This window comes from Sphaerodactylus townsendi, linkage group LG15 (assembly GCF_021028975.2).
Source record: "Sphaerodactylus townsendi isolate TG3544 linkage group LG15, MPM_Stown_v2.3, whole genome shotgun sequence".
In the NCBI taxonomy this organism is placed as follows: Eukaryota; Metazoa; Chordata; class Lepidosauria; order Squamata; family Sphaerodactylidae; genus Sphaerodactylus; species Sphaerodactylus townsendi.
Window position 1 is genome coordinate 5,191,223 of NC_059439.1, and position 16,673 is coordinate 5,207,895.

General features: G+C 47.3%; 1 protein-coding gene across 3 annotated transcripts in view; it reads right to left on the reverse strand.

Moving 5' to 3' along the window:
• Nucleotides 1-16,673, reverse strand: part of SLC25A39 (solute carrier family 25 member 39) — a 35,499-nt gene that overhangs the window by 9,260 nt on the left and 9,566 nt on the right. For 2 of the 3 annotated variants that reach the window (XM_048517143.1, XM_048517146.1), the window contains exons 2-7: nt 10,437-10,545; nt 9,293-9,352; nt 8,436-8,480; nt 3,671-3,780; nt 2,135-2,202; nt 69-193 (exon numbers count right to left, since the gene is read on the reverse strand). In XM_048517143.1, coding sequence (XP_048373100.1) covers nt 69-193; nt 2,135-2,202; nt 3,671-3,780; nt 8,436-8,480; nt 9,293-9,352; nt 10,437-10,545 — 517 coding nt within the window. The remainder of the gene's footprint in view (nt 1-68; nt 194-2,134; nt 2,203-3,670; nt 3,781-8,435; nt 8,481-9,292; nt 9,353-10,436; nt 10,546-16,673) is intronic. The other variant, XM_048517144.1, reaches the window with a different exon arrangement.

The following is a 16,673-nucleotide window of genomic DNA, read 5'->3' on the forward strand; positions in this document are numbered from 1 at the left end:
TTTTTTATGGCAGAAACCACTGGGGAAAGCAAAGGTAAATCAATGACGAGAGTGACAGTGATACTCACACCTAGCGAAAGCTCCAGCCACAAGTGGGATGTAGCGCCCCTGGCTGTCCACCTTGGCACACAAGAAGTCACGCAGCTGATCATAACCAGTGAAGTAGATCACCGTGGCGGGGACAGCCATCACTCTTTTGAGAGATTGTGACAATCAGGCACTCAGACATGTGAGCAGACAGAACCCAATTATATTGCATACCAGTATGTTATAAACCAGACATGCTAAGTCTATCAAGGATTATGACCAATGAAATCTAAATTTTGCAACAAGGCAAAAATAAATGCTAGAAAAGCTGTCAGAGAGACTCGAAACCTCCTTTTAAAAGGCAATTTCTTTTGTCCTATTCTTTACCAGAACTGTCCTGTAGACTTCAGTGTTTCGTTCTCACACAAGGATTAGAACTGTAGATAAAACAAAATGTCCAAGGCTGCATTCTGATGTCACTTTTAGCCAGCTCTGAGCCTGGCCATGCTGAAATCTTGTCGTGGCTGAACTATGCACCCTGAAGGGAAGGGAGGGAAGAGGGCCTGGCATCTGGTCGTGACCCACTCACCTCGGGGGGAAAGCGGAGGGAGGGGGCACTTTGTTGTTCTCAGTTGCAATTTGCTATATTCACATGACACAGTTAGCCAAAGTAACTTTCTAAACTAGATTTCCATGTCAGCCTGAGAACAAGCTTGGTTCATGCCCCACCCTGGCTAAAAGTGACATCTGACATCAGCCTACACAAAAAGAAGTTGAGGACATTGCTGGAATTGTGAGAATCAACCATATTTCACACTGGAAACTCAATGGAGTATATTGGAAGGAAGGTCCATCAAAATGAACTTTTCTGTTCAGCCCAATCAAGAGTCCTGCAGCAATAAAAGTCTAAAGAAGGGGTGGCCTACCTACAGTGCTCCAGATGTTCATGAACTACAATTCCCACCAGCCCCTGTCAGCACGGTCAATTGGCCATGCTGGCAGGGGCTGATGGGAATTGTAGTCTATGAACATCTGGAGCACCATAGGTTGGCCATCCCTACTCTAAATAAAGGAGTTTGACCTCAACACTTTCTGTTTTGTTGAAGATTATCAATTACATCTGGAAAGAAATGGCGAATCCCCCAAAAGCAGTGCAGGATATGTGTATGGTTGGCCAAAAATAATATGAGTGATTTTTTGAACATTTTAATATTTTAAAAAATGCCTTGACCTGGGCCAGGTTAGCCTGATTTCATCAGCTCTTGGAAGTTAAGCAGGGTCAGCCGTGGTTAATAACTGGATGGGAGACCAGCAAGGAAGTCCAGGATTGATATGCACAGTTGTAGAATCATAGAGCTGGAGGAGACCACAAGGGCCATCAAGTCCAGCCCCCTGCCATGCAGGAACACATAATCAAAACACTCCTGACAGATGGCCATCTAGCCTCTGTTAAAACTTTCAAAGAAGGGGACTCCACCACACTCAGAAGCAGCATATTCCGCTGTCGAACAGCTCTTACCGTCAAGAAGTTCTTCCTAATGTTTAGATGGAATCTCTTTTCATGTATCTTGAATCCATTACTCCTTGTCCTAGTCTCTGGAGCAGCAGAAAACAAGCTTGCTCCCTCTTCAACATGACATCCCTTCCAATATTTAAACATGGCTATCAAGTCACCCTTTAACTTTCTCCAGACTAAACGTAACCAGCTCCTTAACTCTCTCCTCGTAGGGCATGGATTCCAGACCTTTGACCCTTTTGGTTGCCCTCCTCTGGACCTATTCCAGCTTGTCAATATCATTCTTGAATTGAAGTGCCCAGAATTGGACACAGGATTCCAGGTGAGGTCTGACCAACGCAGAATAGAGTGCTACTATTACGTCCCTCGATCTAGACACTATACTCCTATTGATGCAGCGCAGGATCACATTGGTTTTCTTGGCTGCTGCATCAGCCAAAAATCAGTCAGGCTATGGCAAATCTCTTGCCTTGGAAACACAGGCTGGCTGAGACTTGACAGCAAAAATGGAATAAATAAATCAAGCGCAACGAGCAATATGTTGGGTATCTCTGCAACAGACTGGGGTTGATCGTTTGCATTCAGACTCACAGTGTGGGTGGCAGGCCGCTCCATAAGGATCGGATGCCCTCGTAGCGTACGATCTTCACAAAAGCGTCCTGGAATAAGACAAATAAGGCAGAACAATTAAGGCGAAATGCTGGTAGGAAGAACATTCTAATATATTCTCTGGAACACTAAGCTTCTCGGTTCCCTTACATTACATTCCAACTCTTTCAGTGACTCAACTGCCTCATCTCAATGACATCTTTGGGGAAAAGTTGAATCTTATCCGGGAATGATATAAAGATGGACCCACAACATGGTTCTTTGCCACCCCAAACTATTCCAAGACATTCTCCCTGAAATGGGGTTTCAAATACATAACAGTGACAGGAAACTCATGTTTGGCATCCTGCAGGGAGAAGGCATAGACAAGTAAGGATTAATCCTACACCCCCAACCCCCAATATCAGATGGTCATCTTGTAAATCGAGTATCCCTTTCCTTCTCAGAGCTCCTCTGATCAACAGATCTTGAACAATTACTAAAAGAATACTATTTGGGCTCTAAAGGAAAATACAAAAACCAGGAATTTGGCAACTGGTGAGGTCATATTCTGATCATAGTCTAGCATCGGACAAGCAATAACATCTCTTGGAGAATTATTGGAACGTGATAAAATGGGTAAAACAAAGCTAGTTTTTTTGTGGGCATTTTTTGCATGTAATGTTCAGATTACATTGCAAAAAAAAGCTAAGGCCTGCTTTCCGTAGCAATGACTTCTTTGGCAAAGCATGATGGTTTCTCATGCGTAGAGTTTACAGGGCTGCAGAGGCAGGTGGGTAAGGCTGCCATGTTCTCCACCAGCTCCTGATAGGGGCAGATGTGGCAGAAAGGGGTCCGGGAGGGGGAGGGGGGACAGTTGGGACAGGACTGTAGAGAACAAGACTCCAGAGGCAGCCTACTGATCGATCACCACTGGCTTATCCAAAGGGTACCAGCCGAGCAGTGCCTGCTTCAACACATTTCTGGGAATAGCACAGGGCACCCTCTTCTACTGTCAACCCCATCTCCTTAGCTCATCTCCACTGCTTGCCTGCCTGCGTTACTGAATCATCAGACAGGAGCTCCTGAACATGCCTGTGGGCTAGACGGTCCCTTGACAGAGATGTGGTGTCATAGTCAGAAACCAAGACAAGAGAGTTTGGAGGGATTGGATCTGCAGGACTCTTCCATACAGGCACATCAGTGCATGTAAGGAATTCAGGTCTGAGATGCAAAACCTCTTTCAGATCTGGAGACACCACGGTCATGTCTTCAGGAGATCCTGGAACAAAACCTTCTAAAAACACCGAAAGGGAGCACAGGAATGCATTTTCTTCCCCTTTTCTAAACAGGGAGAGATGTCTGAAGCTCCCAAGATCTTACCCACAGTTCCACCATACAACCAATGCAAACTAAAAGCAAAAGAAGGCTGGGACAATTTGCAGCTGACTCCCAATTATGAAGTAGCAAGGCCACCCAGCGGCCAGAGGGTTTGGACATGCAACAGCCACCCGGTCCTTATCAGAATCAGGACTTTACCAAAGTTCCTGTGAAACGGGCGGGGGTCTTGTACCAAGCCGAACAGCTGTTTCCATTCTCACACACATACAGGTGATCCATGAGGCCGTTGCAGTAAAGGAAGCATTTCCCTGTTGGAGATGGGGGAGGGGGGGAGACAAAAGGGAAAGATCCTTAGACGGGCGGGGCAGGCACATCATCAGGAATTAGACATCCTTTGCTTTGACAACCATTCTCCATTTCAAGTTGCCCTGCTCTTGTTATGTCTGTATTGTGTCCACCCTTAGAGACCTCATCCAAGACCACAGCTGTGCAACCTTGCATACCTTCTACAGCAGGATATAGTCAATAGTGTCGAAGGCTGCTGAAAGGTCTAGCAGAGCTCTCAAGGTCACCTCCCTCTTCCTGTCTAATTCTTAGCAGAGGTCATCAATCACAGCGACCAAAGCGAAGTCTGTTTCAAACGATGGCTGAAATGGGTTCAGAAAAACCAGTCCTTCCTAGAGCCCCTGGAGCTCAGAAGCAACTGCATGCTCAACCACCTTGCCCACAAAAGGAAGATTGAAGACTGGCCAGAAGTTCTCCAACAAAAGGGTCTGGGAAGGTGTGATGAAGTTAATTCTGTAACTGAATCAGGTAAAATCACACCAGCCTGACAAGGGCTTTGATCTCCGGATAGGAAACCAAATGGATTCAAGTTACCCAAAAGAAAGCCACTAGCCAAACAGTCACATGCATCAAAGGCTGGATTTACCGCATGTCAGGAAATGGACTTTTCCTGGGAACCAAGGAACAAAGAAAGTTGGATTCTAATCCAAGCTGAGCTAGAGGGAGCACCTCTAAGCTCAGGGGGCCGAGTCAAACCTGCAGGAACTGTGCTGTTAGCTGTGTTAAAACGTTTTGTTGTTTTCTGTTTTCTTTTCAATAAAATCGTTGAGAACTCAGCTGGTATCTGGAGAAAGGAACCCAGGATTTATAGAACAGGCATGGCGCTCTCAGGGCTGGTTCTGTGACAGAACGCTACCCCCTCCCCCCAAAAAAGGTCTAATCACTGCCTCCGTGGAAGCGCTGCCCTCAAAGAAGCATTTACTACTTCCCTGACCCACCTGGTCCGTCCCCCTTTGGTGGCTTTTACCACCAGGAAAGACAAGGGTCCAGAGTACAGGTGGCAGTCTCACCTCTCCAAGGATCTTGTCCATATCCTTGAGCTCAACAAGCTGAAATATATTCACACAAATTGGGCAACCAGGTGCCAAAGATGCATTGTCTGAAAATGCATCCGCACCAGCATCTAAGCCAGAGTGGATCTGGGCAATTTTATCTGTGCAGTAAGTAGCAAATTGGTTGCAATGGGTCATCGTGTGATTAGAACCCAATTCCGTGGGGCTATGATATAAAAACTCCTGGGCCACCCAAAACAGTTCAGGTAGATATGCAGTTGTGACTGGTGGAGAAACATCACAGCTGCTCCGAGCATCTGGCCTTGCTCACAAAGATTAAAGTTTAAACACAGTTCAATCTAAGCTTCCACGCAAGTGGCATTCTCTCAAATTATTTGCAGGGATATGTCAAAAAATGATATTTACCCCCCTTTCCTTCCTGATGGGGACTCAAAGCAGCTTACAATATAGCTCTCTTCCACTTCCATTTTATTCCCACAACAATCCAAAGAGGTAGGCTAAGCTGAGGGTGTGTGAGACTGGCCCAAAGTCACCCAGTGAGCTCCCATGGCAGAGTGGGGATATGAACATGTGCCTCCGCAATCCTCATCTGGCATTCTATCCACAGCACTACGCTGGCTTCTCTGACCACTGTTATCACCTGCCCCTATTGCCCAGATATCTGCCTTTGGCATCAGGCCACTCGGGAAGCTAAACACATTAACCTGCAGCAGCAGCAGCAGCAGCAGCAACAGCAACAGCATCTAGAAAACACAGTGAGTAACACAAAAAGCAAAATCTTGCCGGAAACAGTATTAGGGAAATATGCCCTGTCCCACTGGACTAAATGTACAAGCAAAGCCCAGCCTACAGAGGAGGGGCTGCGGCTCAATGGGAAAGTGTTCAATCCCTGGCATTTCCAGTTAAAAGAAAGAGGTAACAGGCGATGTGAAATGTCTCCACCTGAGACCCTGGAGAGTGGCTGCCCGTCTGCCTGACTAGGATGGATTCAGCATTGTCTGATTCAGTATGAAGCAGCTTCCCATGGATGGAGGGGGTTCCTTGTGGCACTTGGGGGGGGTGCTGTAGGTATGGGGGGAAGGGGAGGGAGCCCATTATCTGGTTGTGGCCCACCCACCTTGGGGAGAGGGGAAGGGGGGAAAGGGTTGGGAGGGGGAGTTCTGTCATCTAGTCAAAGCCCACCCTGGGGGGAAGGGGGGGAGGGAAGTCTAGTGTTGGGACACATACATGCCCAGGATAGAGGAGAGGCAGGAACCCAGCATAGCAAAGCAAGAAGAACAGAGCAGAGCCGACCACTCTCCAGGAGGCAACAGAGCCTGCCACCCTATTAGTTTGATTTGCAAAGCTGTCCGCGTGAGTTAGTACCAGTCCATCAGCCACAGGGAGTCATATAAGGCTACCCAGGGAGTGCCTGGTTTGCTCACACCCCTGTCCTGCTAAAAGGCGGGTGGAGAAATAAATCAGCATTCTTGGATTCGGCTGAAATTCCTCACCGATTTTGGAAAATGCCAGGCTGCTAGCAAAGAACTGTCCGACTCAGCCTTCTGCTGCCCAATGAGGTATCTTTCCGGTTTCACTCTAAGCTAATGGCCATCAATAAACACATTCGTTTCTTCTTCACTTCAGTTATTACGCTGCTATCTGCCGTAATGAATTTGGAGGTTAACTGCATCGCTGCGATAACAGCATCTCTTCAAACGCACTTCAGATTAGATGTTCTCCAGTCTCGGCACACTTTAAAACTACAACAACAGCCCTCAAGAACGTGAATTTACAGCGAAGATCGTGAGGCTTTTTTTTAAAAAGGAAAATGCGCAACACGTTTGTGCAAAGTTGACACAGTCTTGAAAGAATATGCTGGACCAGCACCCTGAAAAACACACTAGTTCTTTAGAAGGCCACAAAAATAATCACCTGAAACAGATACCTCCTCCCTTCTGTTCGGACAAAAGCAAGATGGGATTCCAGAAAAGAAGGTGGAAAAGAAAGAAGGGCTGACGCACAGCAGACAGACAAAATGTCTGTGGGGCTGAGTCAAAGGGACAGAAGTGGCTCCAAGCTGCTGCCCGTGAGCAATTTTGGAACAGACACGAGGAATTCTCTTTTCCCTTACCCACTCCGCAGATGAACACCGTTCACATGGAAGAGATGTGAGATCACTGCTCTTTGGCATTGTGAGATGTTTGCCCAGGAGGCCCACAGAGGGACAGTCTAATTGCAAAAGTCCTTGACGCGAGGCAAGCAATGACAGACTGTGCCACCCCAAATCAGGCTGGTCCTTGAGTGAACAACCAAGGCTGAAAAGCTGTTGTGTCAAGGGGAAAACCTTTGCCCTGACCACACAGCTTTCCATGCAGAACATTCAATCATGCAGCTCCCTCCCTTGCAGTCAAAAGTGCTACAGTCCAGGATGGACTATAGCTCATGCTCCTTTTTTGGCATCAGCTGATGGTGCCCAAAGCCCTTAACGGGAAGCTGCACATTTCCACCACTGTGTTGATTAGGTACTTGTATAACATCCCACACAGCGATGCAATGAAAACAGGATTGGAGGCAAAAATATGAAGGGTGGTATTCCCAGAGGTGTTGGGCTCCCAGCAGCTCAGAAATCTGAATGATGATGGGAAATGTGAGGGACCTGGGAGGGGGTAAATGAAGCAAGACAGGGAGCAGAGATGGTAAGAATGCCACTTTCTCTCTGGGGACCCCCTTCTGGTCATGTTGATGCTCTGATTTCATCATCAGATCCCAGCGGCATGCTCAAAGGAGCAGCAGTGGCGTAATGGTTAAGAGCAGGTGCACTCTAATCTGGAGGAACCGGGTTTAATTCCCCGCTCTGCCACTTGAGCTGTGGAGGTTTATCAGGTGAACCAGATTAGCTTGTGCACTCCCAACACATGCCAGCTGAGTGACCTTGGGCAAGTCACAGTTCTTTGGAGCTCTCTCAGCCCCACCCACCTCACAGGGTGTTTGTTGTGGGGGGTGGAGGAGATTGTAAACCCCTTTGAGTCTCCTTACAGGAGAGAAAGGGGGGTATAAATCCAACTTCTTCTTCAAAGGAGCACCACAAACAGAGACAGAAAAGCCAGCTTTGATTCTCTTTCTTTGCTAATTCTGATGGTCTATTAAACGGCTCCACCCTCATCCCTTTAATACCTGACATTTATCCAGTATTTTGGACACTTCTGAAACACCTTCATGTACCTTATTTGTTTAATCCTTACAAGAAACTTCCATACAGGAGACGGAAGGAAGGGGGGGGAGAGGGGGGGAAGACTGAGAATGTGAGTCTTGCCCAAGGTCCTCTCGTGAGCTCACGGTGGAGATGACATCTGAAGTGGAGGCTTCCTGGTTCATAGCTTAGCCTTCACTACTCTTCCGACGCCAGCGAATGAGCACCAAGCACCTCCAGCAGAGGAGGAAGTAGGGCCCACTTTCACAAAGTTGGAAGAACTGCATTGGGGGTGGGGAGGAGGATGGGGAAAGAAAGCCCCAACCACAACACTCTCCGCTGGGACAGTGCAGCAGTCAAGGAAGGCGTCAGAGCTGCATGTGCGGGGAGGCGGCAGAGGCAGCTGAGACAGGAAAGTGCCTAAAATACTCACATTTGGGCTGGTGAATACTCCAGGGCATAGACTGTACTGACAACACTGAAAGACACAACATGGATATACTTAGGAGACAGGTTGAAGGGAAGAAGGGGGGGCAGCTGAGGACACGTGAGGGCATCCAGCTGGGGGAAAGGGGGGGAAGGAAGAAGGCTGACCTCCAGGGGAGTCTAACTGCAACAGGATACCAGACGGTAGTTCTCTCCCCACCCCCCATGCGCCCAAATTCACTTAGCTTCTTTTAAATTTTTGAGACATTCCAGCTTACATTCATGAGCCCACCCTCCATATTTCCTAGCCATTTAGTTCTGTGCTTGGAAGCTAAGCAAGCTCTCCAGTGGATGAAGGACTCTGCTCCCGCATAAGGTACTCAAAGTTTGCTTCCCTTTGCAGGGACAGCATCGCACAACCTTGCACAACCCGGCTAACAACCCGCACAACCTGGTAACTCAGCTAAGGGCTAGGTGGGATGACCAAAGCAGCCGGTGCTCAGCAAGGCACATGACAAAGGAAGCTGCAATCCAGTCCACAGGCATTTGGAATTAAATCCCTCTGCTGCAAAGGCAGGCGGGACAACCCTCCCAGGACTGTACTGCCTCAGAATGGGCTTGATTGCTTTCCCACATAACTAGCACATAAGAAAGCCATTTCTGTGGGCAAGAAACATTTAAACATGCCCACAACTGCACTCAGAAAGTGGTACAGTCCCCAGGGAGCTGTACTAACTGCTCATATTTTACGTTATAACAGTTTTTAATTAAAGGCAGTTATTCTGGACCATCAGGCTTCAAAGAGACGGATTAAACTTCTCCGCTGGCTCTCTTTCCCCACCCAACAGAGGAGTTACTGCTCACCTTTTGAGAATGGTGTCCTCTGTGCCTGCAGTCGGATCTTCACCACATCCAGAGGGGTTACTGAAACACACCACATGGAAGCACTGAGTCATGCAATCACTAAGGACCACAGCAGATATGACAATGCATGCCTCAGACATTGATGGGGTTTCCGTAGGAAGGAAGGTTGGCAGATGCCATACAGGTTCCCAAGAAGGTCTCCATATCATACCAATCTTCACCATCTGAAGCTATTATTATTATTATTATTATTATTATTATTATTATTATTATTATTATTATTATTAATAATAATAATAATAACTAACTAACTAACTAACTAACTAACTAACTAACTAACTAACTAAAATAGACCGCCCTACCCCCGAAGGGCTCAGTAGAGACTGATGTTCCTTTCCCCCCACAACACAGGGATCTGGACTGTGTCACTGAAGTTCAACTGTGGTGACCATCTTGTGGCTGGCTCCACCTCCTGTGGCAGCCATTTTGTTGCTGGCCCTTTGAGGCACATCAGATATCCAAAAGTGTCCACAGACTCAAAAAAGATTGGGGACCCCTGAGTTATGCTCCCCTGCACGTCCAGCTCTTGATTTTTAAATGGCTGCCACTTGGTTATCATGCTATGATTTAGGCTAGGTGACAAACAAGGTTGATACGACAGAATACGACTGCACCCAGTCTTGGAGCTCTACTGGCCCTTGCTTCAACTCCCCTAGAAATGGGAAGGGTTTGGCTGATTGCCCTGACACTATTTCAAATGGGGATTTTGCCGGTGCTGCTGTGCACTGCATTGTTGTATGCGAACTCTGCAAACAGCAGCAAGTCCACCCAATTGTCCCGGTGGAAATTAATATAACAGCGCAAATATTGTTCCAGAGTAGCGTTGGTGCGTTCACTCTGCCCATCAGTGGCCACGTGACACGCTTAGGAGAGGGCTTGTTCCATGATTTATACTTTCAGGAAGTAGCACCAGAAGCGTGACATGAACTGGCTGCCCCGGTCAGATATTATTTTGTCCAGGGTCTGACAGCATGCTCCACGAAGGAAAATCAGGATTCTCTGAGGCACGTGCTCACGCTCTTCGGCATACACCCCAGTCAACTGAATTGGTCCAGAGTAGGCTGAACAAATGCAGGACACCTACCAAAGAGAGATGTAAAGAGGGCCCCAGTCCCAGATGCCAGCATCTGCTGCATAGGGGTGATGCCCCCAGATGGACGCTCCGATGGATTCTCAGCCATTGTCCTGCTTACCTGCAAGACACAACATTGAAGAGTCTTGCTGTTATCAGCAACAGCTCCAAGACGCCACTTGTGCTCCAATTCCAAGAACAACACTAGAACAGAAAAACATTTCACCGCTACCTGCCTGTCTAGCAAGAATCATGGCCCCAAACAGACCAGAACTAAAATCAAGAGGTAAGTAGAGTACGTTGAAAGCACTGAGCTTAAACTGAGGCTTTCTACCCCTGCAAATTCCAGACTGCACCTTACAAAAAACAATAACCAGTTATAAATAAAGAGGCAGAAAGGAATCTTAATAAGGGGCCTCTGTTAGCCAAAGGAAAATTAAAACATTCTGTTTTCAGAACGGCAAAAACGCATGAAAGTAAATGAAATCTGTAAGGGCAAACAGCTGTGCCCTGCAAAATTACAGTTTTACTACACGTTCAAGTTCTCAACTGCAAGGAAGAACTTTGCTTACTTCATGTCCATTATTTATGAAGCATTCTTCTCCGAAATAACTCCTCCTTTCTGTTGTGCTGTGCAAGCATGAAATTGGATCCAAATGTCTGATAACACCGGCAACTGCCTACATTAGCATGGGTAATTTAATTGGGCTCTGGGGTGCAGGCACATTCCTGGTGCCAAATCTCCTTGATTCCTGCGGCAGGCCCTCCCGATAACTGGTGCAAGTTCACGGCTACTATCTGCACAGACAGGGGAGCGATCCCTCTGCCGATGCTTGTGGCTCAGACAGTCAGTGCTTCAGAACACAGCCGGATGGTACAAGCCAAGCCCTGATAACGTGAAGCCTCTCAGCTTCTTGCAGATACAATGGGATTTTTTTAAAAAAACAACAACATACAAACCCACTTCATTTTGGGGACTCTGGCCCCTTCCACACATGCAAACTAATGCGTTTTCAAACCACTTTCACAGCTGCTTGCAAGTGGATTTTGCTATTCTGCACAGCTTCAAAGAGCACCGAAAGCAGTTTGAAAGTGCATTATTCTGCATGTGCGGAATGAGCCTCTTTAAGAACATCCACCATGTGAATTAAGTGGGGATCAGGACATTTTGCAGCAGCCAGAGTTTTCAGAGCAGAATGCAGTCCCCGATGGTTTCAAATAACTGCCATTCAAATCATTGCCGTTCAAACCATTGTATATTTTGGAAGCACAGAACTATGGAATTTACGTTCCACTGGCCTTGAAGTTTGTATGAGACCAAATTACATCAGAGTTCCGGTTATATTATGCCATGGCAGGAGCTCCATCTGAAAGTAGTGGCAATTGCAATGAGGCAGCTAATAAATGTAACCAATTTCTGTGTTGTACTCTTTTAGAACAGGAGCCCTGCTTGATCAGACCAGTGGTACATCAAGTCCAGCATCCCACTTCACACAAGAGCCAACTCATTACTCTGGAGAGTCAACAAGAGAGCATAGAGGCCAAGGCCCTCCCCTGAGAAGAATGTAAGAACCCTGCTGAATCAAACCAGTAGTCCAGCATCCTACTTGACATGGGAGCCAACTGGTTACTCTGGAGGGCCAGCAACAGGGCATCGAGGTCCAGGCTTTTCCCTGAAGTTGCCTCCTGGCACAGGTATTCAGTGGTTTACATTCTCTGAGTCTGGAAGTTCCTTGAGTCTGGAGGTTCCCAGGTAGCAGCAGTGGTAGAGTGGTTAAGGGGAGGTGTACTGTAATAACCGGGTTTGATTCCGTGCTTGAGCTGTGGAGGCTTATCTGGGGAATTCAGATTAGCCTGTGCACTCCCAACACACGCCAGCTGGATGACCTTGGGCGAGTCACAGTTCTTCTGAGCTCTCTCAGCCCCACCTACCTCCCAGGGCGTTTGTTGTGAGGAGGGAAGGGAAAGGAGCTTGTAAGCCCCTTTGAGTGTTCTACAGGAGAGAAAGGGGGGATGTAAATCCAACTCTTCTTCTTCTTTGTGGCTGGGTCTGAGCACCTGACCTTGAATCTTTCCTGACTGGCAGCACCTAACCAGGCTTTTAGATGGCAGCTGAAGAAATGTGCATGTTGTACTCAAAAGCTTATACCATATTTGTTGGTCCAAAAGCTGCAACTGAACTCAAAACTTTTTTCTGCTGTGTCAGGCACACGTGGCTGCCCGCCTGAATTTGTACCAAAGTTCAGGATAAGGGAGTTTTTGTTATAAGTTAAACTGCCTGTCCCATTCTTTCAGCATTTGCACATCTGTGCTTTGGCTGCCCCTGGCTAGCTGACAACACTCTTTCGGAAGTCCATTCGGCCCATTCAAAATCAAAATGCCAAATTTCGCGAAGAGCCTGATAAATTGCTGGGCAGTCCTGGGCAGTTACTCCGGGCTCAACAGCCATTGGTTTGGCCAGGCTTGGGCATGAGGGACAGCATTGCTAATCTGAAGTCATTTCTTCCTCTGACATAGTACTAGGTCTCAGGGGCACCCGGTGAAGTTGTTGGGCAATCGATGCAGGAGGGACAAAAGGAAATACTACTTTATTCACTGAATAATTAAATTGTGGAATCAGCTGCTGATAGCTTTAGCAAAGACCATGAAACAGAACCTAATGAAGCAGAGATCTACAAGTGGATACTAGCCATGATGTGCAAAGAAGAAGAAGAGTTGGATTTATATCCCCCCCTTTCTCTCCTGTAAGGAGACTCAAAGGGGCTGACAAACTCCTTTCCCTCCCACCCCCCACAACAAACACCCTGTGAGGTAGGTGAGGCTGAGAGAGCTTCGAAGAACTGTGACTAGCCCAAGGTCACCCAGCTGGCATGTGTTGGGAGTGTTCAAGCAGCAGAGCTGGGAATCAAACCCGGTTCCTCCAAATGAGAGTACACCTGCTCTTAACCACTACGCCATTGCTCCTAAAGCTGGGCCTGGTGCACAGGTCGGATGCAGCCAAGTCACCTGACCCTCCCCCCTTGATCTTTTCTTCCTCCTAATCTCAGATCTTGCAACATCAACATTTCTATCTCGTTTTACAGTGTGTGTGTGTAAGTGTGTATGTGGGGGGGGGGTTACTTTAGAACTCTTATCTTTTTATTCACAGTTACCTTGCAGTGAGGCTTATGCAAGACTCACAGAGAATGCTGTGTGGATTGCCCTTTCTGTCCTTGCCCTTTCTTGCCCTCTTTTCACAGTCTGCACATGTGTCATGCTGTGACGGTGGCCTCCTCCAGCCAGGGAAAGCTATCCAGCCAGTGCCTGGGCATTTACATCCTTGCCTCTTCCCAGCAGGTATGGAGAAGAGGAAGGACACTCCCAGCTATGACATCATGGAATAGGGTGTCCTATGAGGAACAGCAGCACAGATGCCACGTGGGTTCGGACCTGAAAGGGCAGGTAGTCATTTTTGACAAAAGCCCGGGGGGGGGGGGGGGAGATCACTGTGTCCAACTCCCTTGTGCAGAGATGGGATCCACCATCTTTTTAAACATCCCAGTATATGCCTGTCAAGAGAGAAGCCATCTTAAAGAAATTTTCCAGCTGGTTCCAGCAAACTTCACAGTTTCCTGATTCTATGCACAGGTTAGCCACAATCAGGCCTGTTAATTAGCTCACACAGTTCAGCTGATATGGGAGGAGGAGGTCATTCTGCAAAGGCCCATGGGAACTGTCCAGTGATTGGTCAAGGGGGGCATATGGTGATGGTCAGCATTTTTCAGTAAGTATAGTTAGAGGGAAGAATCCTCGTTATCTTTTTCTTCCTATCCGTCCCTGCTACCAAGAAAATATTTGTATTATGCTCTGAAACCAACTACTGTAAGTTAGGACTCTGGTACATAGGATAGGTTAAAAAAATTTTTTTGAGCATTTCACTGCCACTGAACCACATGCCGTGTTTTTAATAGATTTTCTTACAATTTCTTCAGTGAAGCCATTTTTTGCCTTATGCACGAGTTGCTCAAACAGTAATGGGAGACACCCCCCACCCCACCCCAGTGAAGCTCATGTACACTGAAGAAGAAAAAGAAGAGTTGGATTTATATCCTGCCTTTCTCTCCTGTAAGGAGACACAAAGGAGCTTACAATCTCCTTTCCCTTCCCCCCTCACAACAAACACCCTGTGAGGTAGGTGGGGCTGAGAGAGCTCCGAAGAACTGTGACTAGCCCAAGGTCACCCAGCTGGCATCTGTTGGAGTGCACAGGCTAATCTGAATTCCCCAGATAAGCCTCCACAGCTCAAGTGGCAGAGCAGGGAATCAAACCTGGTTCCTCCAGATTAGAGTACACCTGCTCTTAACCACTACGCCACTGCTGTACCAAGGCACGGTCAGCCTTGCTAATGCCAGGTTATTCTACAGCTCAGTTGCTCTACCAAGACAGGGATTTTTTCCTGTAACTGTACATCTAATAATTGGATTAGGAACTAGTGTAGTTGAAAGCATAAGCTCCAAGGGAAGCCTCCCTCAGTTCAAATCACGGCTCAGAGCATGAGAAGGCAGAGGGCAGCTCTGAGTCAGCTGCTACCTCTGAATCTCAGCCCAGGATCTGTCATGCGGGGCCAGCAGTGGGGGCCTTCCTCACCGGGGCATTCTGGATTCCAGAGCACAAAGGCTGAGCACCTGTGCAGAAGTGGCAGGATGGGATTTGGGAGACTCCAGGTTCAATTCTCCACGCAGCCTCGGGAGCTTGCTGGGGGCCCCTGGGCCAGCCTCCTACCTCACAGAGCTGCTGTTGCTGAGAACAGAAAGGAGAGGGGAATGATGAAGAATAAGAGTTTGGATTTAAACCTTGCTGTTGTCAGCTGAACGGAAACTCAGAGGGGTTCACAAACTCCTTTCCTTCCCTTTACCCATAATGGACACCTTGTGAGGTAGGTGGGGCTAAGAGAGTTCTGAGAAAACTTGCCCAAGGTCACCCAGCAGGAATGTAGGAGTGGGGAAACAAATCTGGTTTACCAGATGGAAGTCCACTGTTCATGTGGAGGAGTGGGGAATTAAACCGGGTTCTCCTAATCAGAGTCCACTTGCTCTAAAGGGCACTTTCGCCCATTCAGAATAATGCACTTTCAATCCACTTTGCAGCGGGATTTTACTGTGTGAAATAGCAAAATCCACTTGCAAACAGTTGTGAAAGTGGATTGAAAGTGCATTATTCTGCATGTGCAAAAGTGCCCAATGCCACTACACCACTCTGGCTCTGAGGAACAAAGGATATAAATGAAACATTTTTTAAAAAAATTAAGAAGTGGAGTACCATTACGATCACTGTTCCCTTTAACAACCCATCTATCTCTAACTTAAACTGTTTTTCACTGTGTGGCCTCCATCCACATTTATTTATTTATTTGCATTTATTCCCTGCCCTTTACCATGCTCTCAGGGTGGGTTACAATAAAAACCATACCAAATCCAACAGTGGTATGGATGGGCAGGCTAAATACTGTGCCAGGCAGGGTGAGGGGCTGCGGCTCTCCAGATGTTCAGGAACTACGATTCCCATCCAACTCTGTGGCATTGCCAATTGGCCATGCTGGTAAGGGCTGATAAAGTGTCGTTCCTGGCTATCTGGAGAAGGCTACAGGTTCCCTACATACTCTAAAGTAAAATCTCACCCACTGAGAAAAAGGGAGGGGTGTATGGACACTTTGGGGGCTTTTCCACTGGGGGGAGTCAATCAAACACCCAAAAGCTCTTTGCCAGGCAACAAAACTCCAAGAGAGTGGGCACCTAGTGAACCCCTGGAGAAAGGGCATTCCACAGTGTAGAAGCTACTGCAGAGAGGCTGCCCCCACCCCCTCACCTTTGAAGAGGGTGGAACAGCCAGGTGGGCCTCCCGCTCCCATCTCACCACCCAGACAAGAATATATGGGTGAATGCAATCTCTCTGGTACCCAGGACCAAAGCCATATATACATATGCACAATGTGACTTTGGAATTAAATGAGCATATATCCAAAGCTTAGGTTTGGACCTATAAGATTAGAGCATTTGGCGATGATTTAGTGGTGATGACAGAAGAACCAGCTGAGTCTATAAAAACTTTAAGAAACATTCTGCAAGTTTGGGGTAGCCTAGCTGGTTTCGAAATTAACAAAAAGATGACAAAAACATTTAATCTTGAATTGTACAAAACAAAGGACTGTAGAACCAGAAGAAATATCTGGGTTTATGGTGTCGAAGAGAGTTAAATGTTTAGGGTTGGAAA